This window comes from Trichosurus vulpecula, chromosome 8 (genome assembly GCF_011100635.1).
Source record: "Trichosurus vulpecula isolate mTriVul1 chromosome 8, mTriVul1.pri, whole genome shotgun sequence".
Classification (NCBI taxonomy): Eukaryota; Metazoa; Chordata; class Mammalia; order Diprotodontia; family Phalangeridae; genus Trichosurus; species Trichosurus vulpecula.
In genome coordinates this window covers 5,234,216-5,253,004 of record NC_050580.1, presented here as the reverse complement: position 1 = coordinate 5,253,004, position 18,789 = coordinate 5,234,216, and the positions used below count along the sequence as shown (strand labels likewise).

General features: G+C 44.8%; 1 protein-coding gene across 4 annotated transcripts in view; it reads right to left on the bottom strand.

Moving 5' to 3' along the window:
* The window catches only part of C8H10orf143 (chromosome 8 C10orf143 homolog), a 71,662-nt gene that overhangs the window by 38,280 nt on the left and 14,593 nt on the right, over nt 1-18,789 (bottom strand). Inside the window, exons 2-4 of one of the 4 annotated variants that reach the window (XM_036737224.1) lie at nt 17,528-17,692; nt 17,358-17,420; nt 347-399 (exon numbers count right to left, since the gene is read on the bottom strand). In XM_036737224.1, coding sequence (XP_036593119.1) covers nt 391-399; nt 17,358-17,420; nt 17,528-17,692 — 237 coding nt within the window. In that variant the 3' untranslated portion in view covers nt 347-390. Of the gene's footprint in view, nt 1-346; nt 400-9,007; nt 9,589-12,387; nt 12,608-17,357; nt 17,421-17,527; nt 17,693-18,789 lie in introns of those variants that run through there. The other 3 variants (XM_036737222.1, XM_036737221.1, XM_036737223.1) reach the window with 3 other exon arrangements.

Below are 18,789 nucleotides of genomic sequence, written 5' to 3'. Positions count from 1 at the left end.
GATCTTTGGCATCCTGATGCCATCACCTATGTTTGTATCATCCACACATTTAATGATGCAGCGTCTGTATTCAAGTTACCAAAAAGCACAGCTTCATATACCTGCCATGGGGGCCCTCCCCTGAAGACTTCCTCTTAAATTAACACTGAACCATCTACAGCTCTCTGAGTCTAGACATTCCATTAGTTCTGAATCCCACTGAACTATATTATCGTTTGTATCTCTGGCACTTACCATAGTGCCTGGCACATAAAGCTTAATAAATGTTTATTAATTAATTAATAGATTATCTAGTTCATATTTCTGTCATCTCCATAAGTATGAGATATGTTAGTTGCTTTGCTAAGATGCTGGTAAAGTATATCCACAGCATTCTCCTTATTTACCAGTTTAGTAACCCTGTGAAAAGAAGGAAAAAAGGTTAGTCTGGCACGACCTCTTCTTAAAGACTGCCTTGCTAGTCACTGCTTTCCTTTCAGGAGGTCCACTAACTCCATCTTTAATAATATGTTCTAGAATTTCCCCAAGAATTCGAGTCAACCTCACCGGCCTAAAGTTTCTGTCTGTTACTTTTTTTTTAATCATGACATTTGCCCTCTTCCAACCTTGGGTCCCTCTCCCAGGTTGGACAAACAGTCAGATACTCCTGATAGGGGCTCGGTAATTAATTCTGCTAGTACTTCCAGCGTCAAAGGATGTAAATGCATTTGAGTCAGCTGACTTGAATCCATTCATCAATCAATCAACAAGCATTTATTAAGTGCTTACTATGTACTAGGCACTAGTCCCTGCTCACAAGAAGCTTCTATGCTAATGGAAGGAAGGAAACAAGCATTTCTTAAGTGCCTGCTGTGTGCCAATATCATCTAGCACGGAGCTCACGACCACCCGGAGGAGGAGGCGACATGATCACTCCGTTCCTCTTTCCGCTGATCATTACACAGCTCCTTGCCACTATCATCCCCCACTTTATTTCCTCTCTCAATGGGCAAGCCTATCCCACAATCTCTTTACCGAGCTCCTTCTTTTGAATAAGGTAGATCCATCCAGGGCCATCGTCCAATCATAAAGTTTGTTTGCCTACCTACCTCAGGATCTCAAGTTCCTCTTATTTGTCGCCTAAACTTTGGGCGTTTGTGGACAAATGTTTCAGACCAGGTCCCTTTCCTTTACCATCGGCTCCTTTCCATGTTTGTCTTCTAGGGACTTCTGGGACATCTCCACTACTCATCTTCTTCCTTCGTTACAGCTGCCTCTGTGTATCTGGCCGTTTCCTCCCTCTCCTCCTCCCCACTTTTTCCTTTCAAAGAGATCTAACGCCGGCTCAGAGATCAGAAGATCTGGCCGTGAACCCTGGCTCGGCCCTCATTGGCTGCGTGCTTCCAACCGAGGAGCTTCATTTATTGTGCCTCAGTTCCCTCATTTGTAAAATGGGAATATGAATAATAACCATACTACCTCACAGAGCGATTGCGAGGACCAGGTGAGCAAAGGTCTGGATGGGAAGATTCTCAGTGAGTCAGAGAGCACTGCTGACGCACAAGCTCTCCAGGAATCCCTCATCTCTCCAATGTAGGAGCTGTCTCCGGTCTATCAACAAGCATTTATAGAACACCTACTATGTGCCAGGCATTGTGCTAAGCACCGGGGATACAAAGAAAAAAATAAACAGTTCCTGTCCTCAAGGAACTTATACTCTAATGGAGAAACCAACCTATATAAATGAGAAATATACAAAAGAATGATAAATACAAGAGAAGCAGAGTACATGGCAGATAATTCTAGAGGGGTAGACACTGCAAGTGGGGTGGTGGACCAGGAAAAGCCTCCTGCATGTGGTGACAGATGCCAGTCTACTCAAATGTTCTCATTCCGTTCAACTCCTGACCATGTCCTTCAAAAAGCTCTCTCTACCGAGCATGGGTCCAGGGGCCTTCAGCCCTTCCACTGGGTCTTTCTTACTTTTCCTGTGTCCCAGGTTGACACTTGGGCTATTCTTCTGTTATCCCTCATGAAGCCATCGTTGCTCCTTTCTTAATCATATGTAGAGGTCACATCCATTTTCCCACAATACTTGGGACCAAGAGAGCCTCATTTACTGGGGGAAATTCTCTGGACTACATGTCCTAAGAGATTCTAAATGAGCATGCAGCTTGGGGTGTCACCAACTAAAGCCTTTGGTTGAATGATGAGGCTTCCTACTAGGGAAGGTTTAGGAGAGTCACAAAAACAGAATGAGTGAGAGCAGCAAGAGGTGAGCTCACATCTGCAGACAGAAGCAAGTTGAAGATTAGAACTGATGAGAAAGCTTTCTAACCCATCCTAAAGGGGTCAAGCTCAAGAAGCAAACCATAGCCCATCCCACACCTCAGCTGGTGAGTACAAAAGGAACATGCCTTCCTATTATGCTACAGTTTGAAGGATTGAAGGGGAGTGAGCCTGTAACTTCCCTAGAGGAAGAGTAGACTTCTATTCATTTATGTATGGATGCCAAGTGATTCACTTTGTTGTTTATCTTCCTTCAAGTTAATTAAGTGCTTTCTTCAATAAGACTTTTATGTCTCTGGCATGCCTAGCAATAGTGGCACACTGGATGGGGCTCAAGCAAAGGGTCTGAATAACTGCTTTCACCCAAACAGCATGTTGAACGGAGGTGTGAATGAGGGGGTTGTTGCACACACATAGCTTTGATATCTTTTATACCATTTTGCCCACCATCCTCCCTCATAGGTGACATGCTTCAGATTGCTTACAGCCACCATGTGTCTTCCAACTGGTCTATGGGTCACCAGCAGTCTTTTGTGATTGTGCTATTCTATGATTCATATCAATGAGAGAATATTGGTGTTAAAATGATAAACTTTGACCTCAGAGAGTGGCTCAGAATCACTGAAAGGTCTGTGCAATTACCCAAATGCAGTTCAGCCTGCTAGCTGTCATTCCTCCTGACTCTGCAGCTTCTCATCAGTGTGACTTGGCCAAGGAAATCTCCTGTCTTGGACCTCTGGCTTTGATCTCAATGAAAGCAAGAGCTTCCTGAGGCCCTTCCCAGCTTTGTGTCCAGGATACCAACATCTCTTGTGCATCTTTTGTTTTTATACTTGTAAAGCACTTAGCATGGGGCTTGGGTACCAAATGCATGATTGTTCCCAACCCTCATCCCTCCACCTTTGAGAATCTCAGGGTGGATGCCTCCATTGGGCATGGACTATGTAAATCCATTGATTACGATTTAGAGCTGGCCAAGCAGAAGGGCCCACTTGGTCTATTTTATCACAGTATTTACTCCATAATAAGGAGTTAGAGTTAATCCATGAGTAAACATACTAATTTGGGGGATTAAAAGCTAAGATGGTCACTACAAATGGTCAAAGTCTAATATCCAAAAATGATAAAATCCACAGAAGGACACGAGCTTTCCATTTTTATAGCACTTCAAGGTTTAGAAAGTTCTTTGCTCATAGGTAGATAAAGTTATCATTCCAGTTTTACAGATGAGAAAACTGAGTCGAGGTTAAGTGACTTGCCCAAGGTCATACCACTGATAAGTATCTGAGGTTGGATTTGAATTCAGATCTTCCTGGCCCCAGGAACAGCCCTCAATCCACTGCAATACCACCTAGCTACTTCACCTAAAGGTGAAAAGACTTGTCCGAGGTCATACAGCTAGAAAGAATCAGAGTCAAGACTAGAACACAGGGCTTCTGACTCTGAATCCAGGACCCTCTCTAATATGTTAGGTTCAGCATTGCATCCTTGTATTTTCTCATGAAACTCTTGAAGAAGCAACCTGGATCTGGATTTTCACTGCTGGATGTGGAGTCATGAAGGCATGACAGGGCTTTTGACACCACCTCTGACACTAAAAAGCTGTGTAGCAGTGGACAAGGTGCTTCACCACTCGAGCCTCAGTTTCCTCATCTGCAAAACGGAGACGGTAAGACTTGTAGTCCATACTTCATGGGATTGTTATGAGCCTCAAATGAGAGCATGTATACAAAGCACTTTGCACTACTTAAAAGGCTGTCGTAAGTCTCTGCCCACTCTCAGTCATCCTCTATTCCACTGCCAAAATGATCTCCCTAAAGCCCAGATCGATCACATCACTCTTGTAGTAGGCAAACTCCATCGGCTCCCTATCACCTCTAGGATCAAATATGAAATCGACCCTGGCACTTAAAGCCCTTCCCCACCTGTCCCTCTTACCCTTCCAGGCTTCCTCTCCCCCACGTACACTTTGACCCAGTGACACAGGACTCCTTGCTCTTCCTTGTACAAGACCCTCCACGTGTCAGCTGAGGGCATCTTCCCTGGCTGTGCCTCATGCATGCTTCGAAAGGCTGAAGTGGCTGCTGCCTATGCAGCCTCAAGGTCTACAAAGTCCTTTACAAACACTGGCTTGCTGGATCCTCGTGACTACCCTGGTGGGCAGGCACTATTACAATCATCTCCACTTTACAGATAATATACATTAAGTGATATAAAGATAATAAACATCATAATAAGAGCTACTGTATATAGCACTTAGAGTGTGCCAGCCACTGGACTAAGTGCTTTACAATCATTATGACATTTGATGCTCACAAAAACCCTGAGGTAGGTGCTATTATCCCCATTTTACAAATGCAGAAACTGAGGCAAATAGAGGTTAAGTGACTTGCCCAGGGTCACACAACAGGTAACATCTCAGGTCACATTTGAACTCAAGTCTTCCTGACTTCAACTCTGGTGCTCTAGCCACTCTACCACCTAGGGTAGGGACTCAACACCTGTTTCAATTGGTATAAGGAAATCCCAAATGAGGAAACCACTTTCACCAATGCAAATCAGCACTCTCTGGAATTGCACTGTCCAGAGCATTGAAAGGTTAATTGACTTCTCGGTATGTGTCCAAGGCAAGACTTGCAGGTCTTTCTGGATCAGAGGCTGGGTCTCCAAACACAGTACCATCTTTCTCAAGGAAATCCACATGGAAATCCAGACTAAATGAGGGAGAGCCCAAGAGGAATCAGGACAACTTAGTTTCTTTCCCTTCCTACAATTTTTTCATTGTGAATGCTGACTATACACTTTTCTTGTGTAACATTGCGGCCCCCAAAGCTTCCATGGTTTCTTGTAACCTCTAGGATCAAGTCAAAATCATCTGTTTTACATTCAAAGCTCTTCACAGTCTGGTTCAAACCTTTCTTCCCGGATTGGTTTTCCATGAATCTCCTCCATGCTCCCTACAGCCTCGCCAATCACACTGCTTGCTGTACCCCTGAAGAATATTCTGGCTCCTGACAACTTCCCTGGAAGCTTATACTTTATTCAAAAGGATCAAGAGGGAAAAGTTTGCAGGGTTACCGCAAGGGAAACATTGAGGTAGGAGGCCCATAAAAGACATTCCATAATCAACTTGATGAGCATACAAGCTGGCCAGCCTTCATTTGGAACCTTGAAAGCACTGCCCTCTAGAAACTGGCCATGCCCACTGGCACCTTTTCTGAGGATAAAAGCATTTTCCTGATTAGGTCTCAGAAGGATCACGGAGAATGGGGGAAATACCACAAGAGGGCAGAAGGGCAAATGCTGGCCTGATCTTCACAAAAAGGGAGCAATGTCTGCAAACACAACTGGCTCAACAGAGCTGAAGAATGGAATGGAAGGAATGGTTAGTGAACATGGGAAAAGCAAATGCTGATTACAAAGAGCCCAGCAGAGCATCAGCAAGCACAGGTAGTGCCAGCCTCTTTAGCTCTCATTAAAATGGGCACATCAGACAGATACTGAAGACAGGGTTTACCCAGATTTTAACAGTACATTCTTAAAGTTTTTAGGAATTTTAACAACCCATTCTAAATTTTTGCATGTTGTTCTTGTGGAAAAGATGAGTAGGATGGCCCAAATCAGTAGTGTCACTTTCAAAAAGATCCAGTTTCTGCTTGCATACAGAAAACCACAAATCGACATCATTTATATTGTATTGTATTTTCATTTAAATTGCTAAACATTTCCCATTACATTTTCATCTGGTTTAGGCAGTACAGGGGGGTTTTAGGAGTTTTGTAGGCATGTGGCCTCAGGCAGTGAGTTTGACACTTCTGACCCACATGACAGTATAGTTAATAGGTTCAGAATCAAATGGCCAGACCCTAAGACTGGTCACTCATGATTGGTGCAGTGTAAAGAATATTGAATTTGGAGTCACAGGAGCTGGGTTCAAAACCAATTCTGCTGTTTACTCACTGTATAACCTTGAATAAATCACTTAATCTTTTGGGACTTCAGTTTCAAAATGGAAGCAGGGAACCTAGTTGGACAAAGTGAAACCTAATCCTTTCTTCTCTAAGTCTATGATCTGATAGTGCCAACTTGGAATCAGTTTTACATGTTGAGCCACTTGACAGGGCCAAGGTCTCTGATGGCAAGGACTTTCTTTTCTGGGTCTTCAGTAGCTGCAGCCGCCTCAAGAGCCACTGCCAGGCTACATCTCCAGAGGGAAGGATTGCTTCCAAATATTACGTCTGAAGGCCTATTCCTAAGACCTTCGATTACAACACCCTGGGGATCTCCATCAGAGTCTGAGGGGAGATGATGGTCAAAGTGGTGGTTGTTTGACCTGTCTGGTACATGCTGCCTTCTGCCATTTCTCCCTCAGGGTGCCCCACTGCCCTGGCCAGATGTACCTTCCTGCCCTGTGGGTGGCAACTGGTGGGGACGGCTGGGGATGATTAGCCTGGATAAGCCTTAGCAAGACTCTTTCAGCTTTTGAAGAGCTCTCAGGGGGAAGAAAAATTAGCTTTTTGTTTTTTTTTTTTCTGATGAGCCCCAAAGGCCAGAACAGAGACCATTTACGTAAGAATTTCAGAGAATTTCTTGGCTTGATGTAAGGAAGAATTTCCTAATAATTGAGTTATCCCAAATGGAAATGAGTTGCCTTGTGAAGTAGTAGCTTCCTTTTGACTGGAGGGAGGGCTTCAGGTAAAGACAAGATGACCACCTGTTGGGTACAGGTTGGGGAAGAAGGCTTCTGAGGACGCCATGAAATTTAGTGATTCTGATGAAATGACCCAGTTAATTCAGGACAATAGGTTTATTTTGTGTGTATGTATGTGCATACAAACTACAACATGTAAAGACCTAACTAGCTGCTTAGAAAAATGATGACACAGAACTCTATGAGTTTAGGGAATAACATCACTGGCTCCAAGACAAAATACTTCCCTTGGCCTGGGCTTTCTCTCACCCTGTGTGTGTTTGTGTATGTTGAATCCTTCTTGTGAACTAGGAGTTTCAAGGTCAAGACAGGATGTCTGAGCAGGTAAAGCTGTGGAAAGAGAATCAGGTTTGGTGGGCATTGGGTTTGGAGCTGGAAGATTTAGGGCTCATTTAGTCCAAGTCCATCTTTTGCAGATGAAGACACCAATACTCAGAGGGACTTTCCCAGGGTCATACTAATAAAAAGGGACAGAACCTTGAAGAGGTCTGAATTCCACTCTTGCCTGTGTTACTAGCTACATGACCAAGCACAAGTCTTGTATGGGCTTATTTCTTCATCTGTGAAGTCACAGGCTAGTGAATATCTGCAGTTTGTGTGACCTCTGGACTTGGCTTCCTGGTGCCTAAGGTTCCTTTTTAACTTTATGATCTTCCAACCCCAATTTTTAAAAAGATAATCTTTGAGTTGCCATTTACCTTTAAATCTTATGTCATCAGGTCATGCTGATTCATTCTAAATGTTTGTGAATTAGCTAGTGTGTGTCATCTGAGCATTTTGCAATTCCTCGCTTTTTTGGCACAGAAATGGAAATAAACACTTGAGTGTATCTGTAGTGCAAGTGTAGCCCACCTACCATCAATGAATGGTGCTATAAAAAGTGATTCCAGGTGAAATAAGCTTATGCCCCCCTCCCTCGGCAATGAGTGCCACAAAGCCAATGGACACATGGTTATACATGGATAATTAGCGGAATATTACACCAGTTTCTTGAGAAGGCAGGAGTTTGGTTATAGTGCATCACCAACACTATTATGAAACAATGTTGACTGAGGCAACATCACATGGGCTCTGTGGTATGAAATTGTCTGTGGTGGGTTCTTCTCCTCTGCCTGTCTCCCACCTGATGGTTGACAGTTTACAGTGAAATGACAACAGTTTTGTTTGGTTCTTTCATGGGTGGTAGGGACAGGGAGCATATCAGAATGGCCTTGAAAACCATGTTCCTCCACTCCCTGAGGAGGGCAAGGGATGGCCTCCTATTATGTGGACCTCAGCCCATCCACATCCACTCATCTTCTGTGCCTCTTCCAATGGCCTTCCCTAGACTTCCCACAGAGGATCTACTGAGGGCTTTCCTCATATCCCTTTGACATGGGAAGGATCGTACTGTAGCATGGGGGCTGTCCCAAAGTTAATCATCCCTTCCTCCCCACACAGGGTCTGCTCAGCTTTTTTGGTCCTACATGTATCATCAAAAGCACTAATAAAACATTTTTTTAAATCCCCCAAACCCAAATCCATCCAGCAACCTTAGGACTCTGGCAGCAGAAACGTAAGCCTTTTTCTTGATGACTGTAACACGCTTTGTAATGTTAGAGAATCCTGACCACAAACAGTGGCAGACTTGCTTCCAATTGGTTTGATTTCCCAATATGAAATGGTCACCAGTGATTACTCGGGGGTTGGGCTCACCAAGAGGGCACTGAAGAGACACAGAAAACATGGCCCTATGTGAATTCCATTCTGAGAGCATGGTGAGTACAAGTTATTCCATCCCAGTTTTGACTGAAACATTCAGGGACTTGGAGCTGGTTTAATCGCCTCACACTCAGGCAGCCTGAGCAGTCACCTGACTGAAGCAGCTCACAGAGCATTCTGAACTCAACAGAGTTCTCCCCCAACCAGTGCCTAAAGTGGGAGCATTTAAAATGGGAGAATTGAAACCCTGACACAAGGTGGTATTTCCTTTTGACTGTAAACATGGTCTTATGCCTTCAGCCAAATAAAGAATTACAAAGATGGAGTGATTCCTTCCATTTGGTAAAATTCAGTTTTATACCCAGAATAGAATTTCCATTTATAATATGAAAATAACATTGTCTATTATTAAAAATGGACACAAGTGGTCTTGAATATACACAAGTCAGTGCTCTTGACAAAATAATCTAACAGGAGCTAAGCAGGCTTACTCCAGGGTATGGACTATAAGCCATCATATTCCTAAGAAATTCCTCCTTGTGGAGGAGTTGTTGTCATCCTGACAATCTTTTCTTAAAAAAAAAAAAGAAATTGATCGTGATTTAGTGACTCCACATGTTCTACAAAAAGCCATACTTTAACAGTGAGGAATAACAATGTGGAGGTTATTTTGAAGTGGCGCTGATCTTCTGGGCCCCAGAACAGAGAACTGTGGGACCATCTGAATGAGAGAACAAACAGTTTCCCAGCAAATAACATCCAGGCTGTTCTTTGAACAGGTGGGCCCTTAAATCCATCTGTAAGATATTTACATTCATCATCATGTGGACGATTCAAGACCAAGAGTGGATGTGGCCTTCTTTGCCAGCTTGCATCTTCTAACAATTCATGGTATGGTTAAAATGCCCCTAAAATGATAAAATAAAATTTAAAAAAAGGAAAACAACCATGCGTCACGAAAAATGATTTCATATGGAAAATACTTCAATGACAGGCTAAAGCTAAGCTTACATGGAAAAATGAATGATTCTGCATTTTAAAGGATTTCTTCCTAAACCTCCATTTGTCATAATTTAATTTGAAAGGTTACATCATTACTCAGGAGAACAGAGAGTGGAATGTTGATTAGACAGACACACCCAGCCCCAAATACAGAGAAGCCACTGTTCTCCAAATAACAAATCAAGAATTTGTAAGGATATAGGTAGAAGCCAGCTAGAGAACAGAAATCCTAGCCCCTGTTCATTCCTGCACAGCTGGAGCCAATGGTGCCTCGTGGCTGCACAGATCCAGGGTTGCTAAGGGTTAGGAAGAGAGCCATGGCCCAAGACAACAACACGTTCCATCTCACTTTCTCACCACAACCCTCTACAGAAGGAAGTGTGAGGATTTTACAGATGAGGAAAGCGAGTTTCTGAGCAGTGACTCGGCCAGGGTCACATAGCTAATCCATGTCTGCAGCAAGAACCAAACCTGGTTCAGCGTCTTACTTGCCACACCCTCCTGCTTCCTCACAATGTGGAAGTCACCAATAAGAGTGAGACCAGAAGGGGTGAAAAGACCATAGGCACAAAGGGGTCCTCACTGCATGGAAAATGGACTAGTATTTAAAATCAAGTCTGAGGAAATGCAGAATTCCTTCTTCACCTGCCCAAGTCATGAGACAGTCACTGAGGCCAAACTTCCAAGCACTGTCATGTCCCACTGCTAGCTGAGTCTCAGTCTCCTCCTCTGTGAAATGGACATGACGACATCTGCTTTGCCAACCTCCCCCAAGGGCTGTGAGGAGCAAATGCCAGAACGGCCCTAAAAGCAAGGTGAACACCAACAAGCCCTTTGGAAGTGCGAGCAATAGGTATGATCTTCTTTCTGGAGGCTCAAGTCCTTGGCAGCTGCAGCTTGCCCTGTACAAAGCTTCTTCCTCTTCCTCTACCACAAGGACATTATTCATAGGGAGAAAAAGAACTGTTTGTTCAAAAAGGATTCACGGCAGCATTACATCAAGCAGCAAAACCCTGGGCACCGGTGTGGGCCTACTTGGCACACTGAGGCAGGAACAGCACAGAATGTTATTGTCGGCTAAGAGAAGCCAAGTATGAAGACTACAGACTACAAAGAAAAGAGGAGAAAATGAAGGGAAGCCCAGGAAGCAAACCCACCCCGACTACAACCTTTATAACTAACACTGGTCATACCAACAACATTCTTTTTCTTATTATTTTTAAAATTGTGAACTTAACAGTTACCCACAAACATGCCAATCTATAAGAAGAAAGGACTGGTTAAGGAACAAGCTCAGTTTTGTACGAAGCAGCCACATCATCTATTGCATGCCACACACATACACTCACACACAAGCTGGATTGGAGCCACCATCCTTCCAGACTTTGACTCTTCACTCTCTCTCAACTCCCACATCCAATTAGTTTTCAATCACTGCTGATTGCAGACCTCCATGGAATCTCTCTCGGTCCAAATGGGCTTCCTCCCCAACCCTGCCCCTTCCAGTAGATGGTGAGCTCCTCCACGGCAGTACCCTCCGATTTGCCTTTGTTGGTATGCCCAGAGTTTAGCTCAATGGCTAGCACATAGTAGGTTGCCTTGACTACTTGCATGACCTACATGAGAGCTCAGACGATGGCACGTGGGAGGAAACCTCTCGTTAGTGCCTTATTAATCAGTTTTAAACTGTAAATACTAGAAGATTAAGGTTTTTATTCTTGTTAGCATATCTGAATGTTTTTGTCATAACTACCAAGATGGAGACAACTGTTGCCCATCAGGCCTTTCCTGACCTCCTTCTCCAGTTACCAGGACCTCCATGCCCCCTAGATTAGCTTGTATTCATTAGGTGGGAGCTGGATTGACTTATATGCGCACACGTTGTCTCTCCCTATAGAAATGAAGCTCCTGGGCGAAGACACTATTTCTTTTTTCTTTCCCCAATACCTATCACAGTGTCTGACACAGAGGAAGCATTTAATAAAGGCTGGCTGATTGGTTTTTTTTTTTTGAGAGTGGAAATGGAATTCCTTGATCATGCTTCTTTTCAAGCTTAAAGGTGAGTCACTAGAAAAGGCCAGGCCACAGTGTTGTAAAAAAACACTCCTCCTTCAGGATTTCTGTATAGCAGTGAACTCACAGGTTCCCATTTCAATCACCACCTCAGATCTGGCACCTCAGCACCATCCTTGACTTCTTGTACTTTCTCAATCCCCACAGCCAATCAATCTTCAAGGATCACTCACATGTCTTCCATAAAATCTCACGTTGGTTCCCTACTGGCTACTTTGCTGTTCCCCATACGTTCCCTCTTTTATGTTCCATCTGAGCACAGTCTGTCCTCCATACCTGGAATCCACTCCCTCCTCCCCAAGCCCAACTCAGATCCCTTGTTGCCAGCACCTCGCTGGCTCTCCCCAACTCATCTGCATTTATTCAACAGTGTATGTTGTGTCTCCTGCAAGAATCCTTGAAGACAGAGCCTATTTTTTTCCTTTGTCTTGAGAAAAAATGGACTACAAAAGTGCCTTGAATATAGTAGCTCTTACGCTCATTCCAACTCTTGCTCCCTCAATGAGCCCAAGCTATCAGAAATTCCTGTTTCCAAAAATGGTGCATCTCTCTGCTCCCCGACGATTATGCCCAATCAATGCCCATCTCCTGGCATGACTATTTCCAGAGGGCATCCCCTCTGGGGTCATCTACAACAGAGCCAGCTCCAGCCTGGGGAGCGAGGTGTTTGCTGCAGGCTCACTTCCTTCATATTTGCTGAAAGGCTCCCACATTAACACACAGAGATGCTGCCGGGTTTGGTTTCGCTTTCCGTACTAGGTCTTTACCTTTCGTTGTACTGATTATACTTCATGCTAACGGACCTCGCTGATGCCATTCGGTATCTACTTCCCCCATCACAGCTGGGCCCACCTAATAACAGATCACCATGGTCATGAAGCAGAAGTGCCTCTCTCTGCAAAGACGCCCAGGAAAAGCTGACGTATCATAGGACCATCACGAGGATGCCACACTTTGTAGACATACAGATGAGAAGACATGGAGCTGGAGGAAACCTTGGGGCAAATTTATCCCAATCCTCATCTCACAGAGGGGGAAACTGAGGCGGGGGGGGGAAGAGGTGTGTCCACAGTCACACAGCAAATGGGGGCACAGCCATGGTTCCCTCATTCCAGTCTGAGCTCTGTCAATCATGCACTAGCTTTCGTGTCTCCTAAAATGCCCTAAGTTTTCCTCTGAAGTCCATTATTCCTTCTCCCCAGAACATATAATTTTTAGTCCCTTGTGATTTTTCTAGGAAGTAAAAGTTGGGCTTTCTGCTTTGAGTCTTCTGCAGGCCCCCAATCTCCCAGACTTTCACCCTCTGGCTGTGAATTAAGTGCTTTTAAACTTCAAAAGATTCATATCTCAAGTATAACCACTCTAGAGTTCAGTGCCATCCTCCCTATTCCCCCTCCCCCATTCCTCTTCACCTAGGCTTTAGAAAACGGCTTCATAAGTTGCTGTGGCCTGGCAAATAGTAGGCATTTAACAAATGCTTGTTGACTATGATCCTAAAATTCATCACCTGCTGGTCAAGTGCCTGGGTGCCCAGTCTCTCAGTCACTGAGCTAGATTGGCCCTATGAGGAGACCCCATCCAAGATAGCCAGGCAGTGGGAAGATTCATCACCACCAAGGGCCATTCTCTGTGCTCTGCCCCCGCCCCCCTCACCAGAGTAGCCATCAGGCCACTGTGTCACACTGCATGAGAAAGATGTGGTCAGCAATCCTATTTCTTTTGATGAGATGGAGGAGCAGCAGGCCTTATCCTCTGCCCTGCTAATGGGCCCTAAGGATCTCCAGGCCTGCATACCTATCCTGCCACCTGACCTCCTGATGAACCTAAGGACCCCTGGGCTTCTGCATAGACTCTGTAGCTGAGTCTTCTGAGCTTCCCAATCAGGGTGAGAGCCTGAGAGTAGGGCCTGGCGAGCTCCTTCTAGTTCCAGTTCTGTCCCCTCGGGGCCCCTAGAGGGCCTGACAGAGGGTGAGCCCTGGATAAATTCTCCATCCATTTTCTTCTTCTTTCCTTTTTTCCCTTTCTCTCTCAGCAGTGTAGTGGTACAGTAGATAGAGTCTGGAAAACCCCGGTTCAAATCCTGCCTCTGACACTCATTGGCCGGGTGATCCTGGGCAAGCTCAGTTTTACTACATGTAAACAACTACATGTAAAACAACCCAGGGTTGATGTGAGGATCAGATATGACAGCACATGGAAAGTGCGTCAGAAACCACAGGGGCCTACATAAAGGTTGCTGGTGTTACTCAACAGGAATGAAGATGGCCCAAGGTTTTCTGGCTTTTTGCTGCATTTTGACAAAGGCTACTCTTCATCTGTCCTTTATTCTAATGCCATAAAAAACACCAGTTACTATTAACTCCCTGGGGCATTCTTTGATTCCACCCCCCACCTCCACCCCAGAAACCCCCACAGGCTATACACACACACACACACACACACACACACACACGTATTCCTTTTAGAACACAAAGGGAGACAGTATAATGTGAGGCCATCACAGAGGCCACGTCCCCTGTAACATCATCATGCACGATAGAGACCTGATTTTGTTGGTGGTGTTATCATTCAGCCATTTCAATCCTGCCTGACTCTTCATGACCCCACTTGGGGTTTTCTTGGTTTTTCTTTACCCTTTCCTTCTTCAGCTCATTTTATAGATGAAGAACTGAGGCGAACAGGGTGAAATGATGTGCCCAGGGACACATGGCTAGTGCCCGAGGCTGGATTTGAACTCAAGCCTTCTGGACTCCAGTGTTCTGGCTACCATATGACTGAGCAGCCTTTTGCACATAAAATATACTTTTTTAGGATCACCCATTGAACAGAGGGTATACTTCTGGCTGGAACCCCATAGAGACCAGGCACTTCCCCTGGCTGACCCTCAGTCTCATCTGGAAGACAGAGATAACTGCTCGTGTGTTCCCATCACCCTGTGCAGCTGAGGGAAGTACATGTGTAACTTCTCTGGTAAATCTGACAGTATCATGGACACATCCATCACCTGCTCCCATAATATCCTCTGAGCTTTCTGGATAAACCTGAAGGCTGACCCTTCCTTTGGGAAGACTTTAGCAACACTTTTCTAACCTCCGATAATGGCCAACAGTGTGGCCCCTCCCCTTGCTCCCCACCAACACTACCTCCCCAAAGCAGTCCCGGCCAGAAATGGGCTGTCTTCTTGGCCTGGGGCTTTCTCCCTCCAAATCCTCTTCTCTTTTTAAAATCTTTGTTGATTTTGGAGACCTTTTGTCAGTCTCATTAAGCCTCACTAATTGGCATCAGCCAAAGCTCCCCCCAGATAAAGGAGAGGAGGGATCTCTTTGTTACCACTGGCTTCTCACTGACCCCAAGGCCAGGAGTCAAGTCTGCTTTGATACCAATTGCTCAGAAGCCTGAGGTTTTACTTGCTTTTGGCTATTTTGGTTTACTAGATCCACTGGGAAGCCTTCCCAAGGTTGATGTGGGATGTTTGTGGGAAGAAAGGCAAGTCTACTGGCTAAGGCAGTAACCCAGACGGGTCGACTTTGCCCATGGGCTACCCACAACTCATTTGGCCTCACCCAGGCCAGGATACCAGCTAGATGTATGTATGGAGGGGGTGAGAGTGCAGGGGGGTGGAGGATGTTTGCAAGAGTTTCTCTACAAAATTGTCTGCACAAGAGATAACGCACCCACTGAGAGACTCAAATCTCTGGCCATGCCCAGCACTGCCACTGGGAGCATGAAGTTCCGAATGGCCCTGAGGTTTGAGGGCAGGGGTGGGTGGGAGGGAAGGGAGGCAGATTTGTTTTCCATTTTCCCAACAAGAAATTCAATCCCTTTGAATTTTAAAAGAAAATAAGCCATACCGATTATCATTGTTCTTCATAATGGTTAACATGTTTGTAGTGTTTCCTCACCATAACCTTATGATTTAGGGGACATTACTATCTCCTTTGTATTAAAGAGGAGAGGAGGCTGACAGGTGAGATAATGTGTCCAAGATCCCCAAGGTAATCCTCAGCTAAGGAGGGCCTGATTCCAAGCCTGCCACTCCCTCCATGGGCCCCCAAGTTTAACTTTTCCAGAGCCTCAACAGAAACTGGCTATGGCCTTAGAAAAAGAAGATATAAAATAATCTCTCCTGTCCAAATGCCAAAAAGCATGGCTTTCCAGAGACACCTCTGCCTAGATAAATTGTGCTCAAAATAGCTACAAATATAAAAAAAATTCACACAATATCCTCCCCCTACCAACATGCATCAGTTTCTGAAATGGAAAAGCAAATGGGAAATTAACTACCAAAAAAAATGGCACCTTTACGTATTGAGGCAGGTTTCAAGCTCCTAAGGCCACTCCCTAGCTCTGAATAAGGAAGAAGATTGTAAAGTTGGTAAAGGGGGATGGGGGTGCGGGGGCACTGACCCCGTGTCAGCAATGGCCTTGGAGGAGCCCAGGGGACTCCCAAAGGCTCCCAGTTGTAGAGAAAAGTGGATATGCCTTCGTCGGGGAACTTCAAGATGCTTGTGGAAGTTCCCAATAATAATAAAATCACAAGCCTGGTCCCAAGTAGACATACTGTGTGTATATATACATGAATATTTAATATACAAAGACATGTATGTGTACATTTTACACACACATATGTACATGTATACACATATATATACACAGACACACACAGCCATTTTGACGTTGACAATAAAGGCATTGCACAAATGGGCCAAGGAGCCCCCTGCCTGATTCTGAGGCATGGAGGCAGGGCAGGAAGAGAGATGAGCTTGGAGTCAAGAGTCCCAGGGCTGTATTCCCTCTAAAACAGCAGCAACCACCTGAGTGTGCATCCACTACATAAGCTCCTTAAATGTTCAGGAAAATGACTCGAACCCCCTGCCCGACCAGGTCACTGCACAGAAGGGGTTTGGAAATCCTCAAAGCTCAGGAGAAGTGAACTCTTCAGATTAGTTCAGGCACTCCTGAATTTGAATTGCCTTGACCAAGCAGAAGCAATATGCTTCTTCCTGGCCAGACCTGGGGTTTAGCTGACCTCTTTGGGGAGGGGGAGAAGAGAAAGGAGAGAAGTTTGGAGAGACAGAAGCAAAGAATCATCATGGCTCCTCTGAACATACATGTCCCTCTATATATGCCTGTGCGTGGGTGTGTACCTACGTGTGTATGCATATACATAGATGCATCCATATTTATATACATGTCTATATTTTATAAGCAGTTATAGATTTATATGTTACATAACTATAATCTTATGGAAGAAGCTCAGGTCCTTTCCTCTGGGACACCGTCCCCCAAACCTCATGTTTTCAGCCAGTTCTCAGGGCAGCTGGGAAAGGGGTATTTTCTCTCCAAAAATGGCTGGCTACTTTCCCAACTGTGCTTTCCAGGAGACCTTCAAGATGTTTTTGTGACTTGTCTTTCTGAGCCGTAGCCAGACACCCTAGGTTGGCACCCGGCTCCAGAAAGGCTCAATCAATCTTCCTCCTTTTATTTACGTTCCTCATTCCTGGGAAACGTAATTGTGGTTTTTATTAACTTTGCTTTATGGATCTAATATTTAGGAATAAGCCTATCTCTGACGTCACAGCAAGGAAGTGAAGGCACTTACGGACTCGCCAGCGAGGCATCGTGAGCAAGGCTGGGTGGGACGCCTTCCATTGTGGGGAGAAATCTATTTAACAAATCACACAGGGGATGAATCAGAACCATAATTATTGATGCTTTTTATTAAAATATTTAAATGGATTTAACATTACCTTGGGGATAACAGGCACCTACCACTGAGCTCTGTCTGCCTTGGAGATTCCCAGGCAGGCTCTCTTGTGCAATGAATCCCTTGGACTCCAAGATGCAGTCTGTAATCCAGCATGCCTGGGTCAGTTCATCTGGCCTCCGGTCAGCATCTTCCCCAGGACCAGCTTCGATGCTCCTACATGTCCGTTTCTGAAACAGACGAGCAAACCAGCTCATAAACCGGGAGCCTTTCTAACTTAATTTGCTTCCTGAAAACTCCAACAACAACCCCAGACCCCTGTGGAGCCAGAAAACATGGCAATGCATGGGAGGAGCTTGATTTAAACTTTATCTTTTTCAGAAACATCAACTATCAATTATACTTAATGTCATTATTTCCAGCACTGCCGGGATATTTCGTTTTATAGGACCAAAGTCGGCGCTTCCAAGAACCTTCTCGGCAGCTCTGACACAAACCGCTGTCATTAGATTATTGATATTGAAAATGGGCCAAAGGCACTCGTTTTGTTCAAGATGTCCCATGAGCAGCTCCCAACATTTTACTTAAATGTCAGCCTGGAAAGGATTGGACAACGAGCAAACATGAAGAATCCCCCTCCTTTGCTTCATGCAAGTCAGAGAGCAAGTGAATTGTATTAGTCCACAAAATTACTCACATGGTATGCACTGTTAACCTTTGGGAAAGCCAGCATTCTGATTTTCTTTTCAGAAATCAATTAAAAAGATAAATGAGAAGAATTCTCTAACATTGCCGGGGGTGGGGGGGGCCGGTGCTAAGGTGGAAAGAACCATTAACCCATGAATATCCCGCTAGCATTGTCTGCAGTCCTCACAGGTAATTGTGATTATTGTTGTTAATAATCATAACAACAATAAAAGTTGACATATAGTGCTTTATGGAACGCAAAGTGCAGGCAGCATCCCATGGGGGAGGATCCTAGAATTCTGATTTGCAAAAGATCACGAAGACTAAGGGGTGGGGGACAACCCCCTGAACTGAAGACTCTCTGATGAAATGTTACCTGCCCCCCAGGGCAGAATCATGGATTTAAAGCTCCACCTGACTCTGCCCCTCAAGCTTTTGCAGAAGTGATGGAGGTGGGAGTCTAGGGGTATGGAATATTGCCTATGCTGTCAGAAAACAGCTAGTGTGCTACTTTCTCTGAGCTTTTTTTCCTCTCTTTAAATCTTTGTTACAAGAGAGGTCTTGCTGGGAAGGGGCGTAGGGGAGGAGGAATACAGATAGGAAGATAGATAGATAGACAGATAGATAGATAGATAGATAG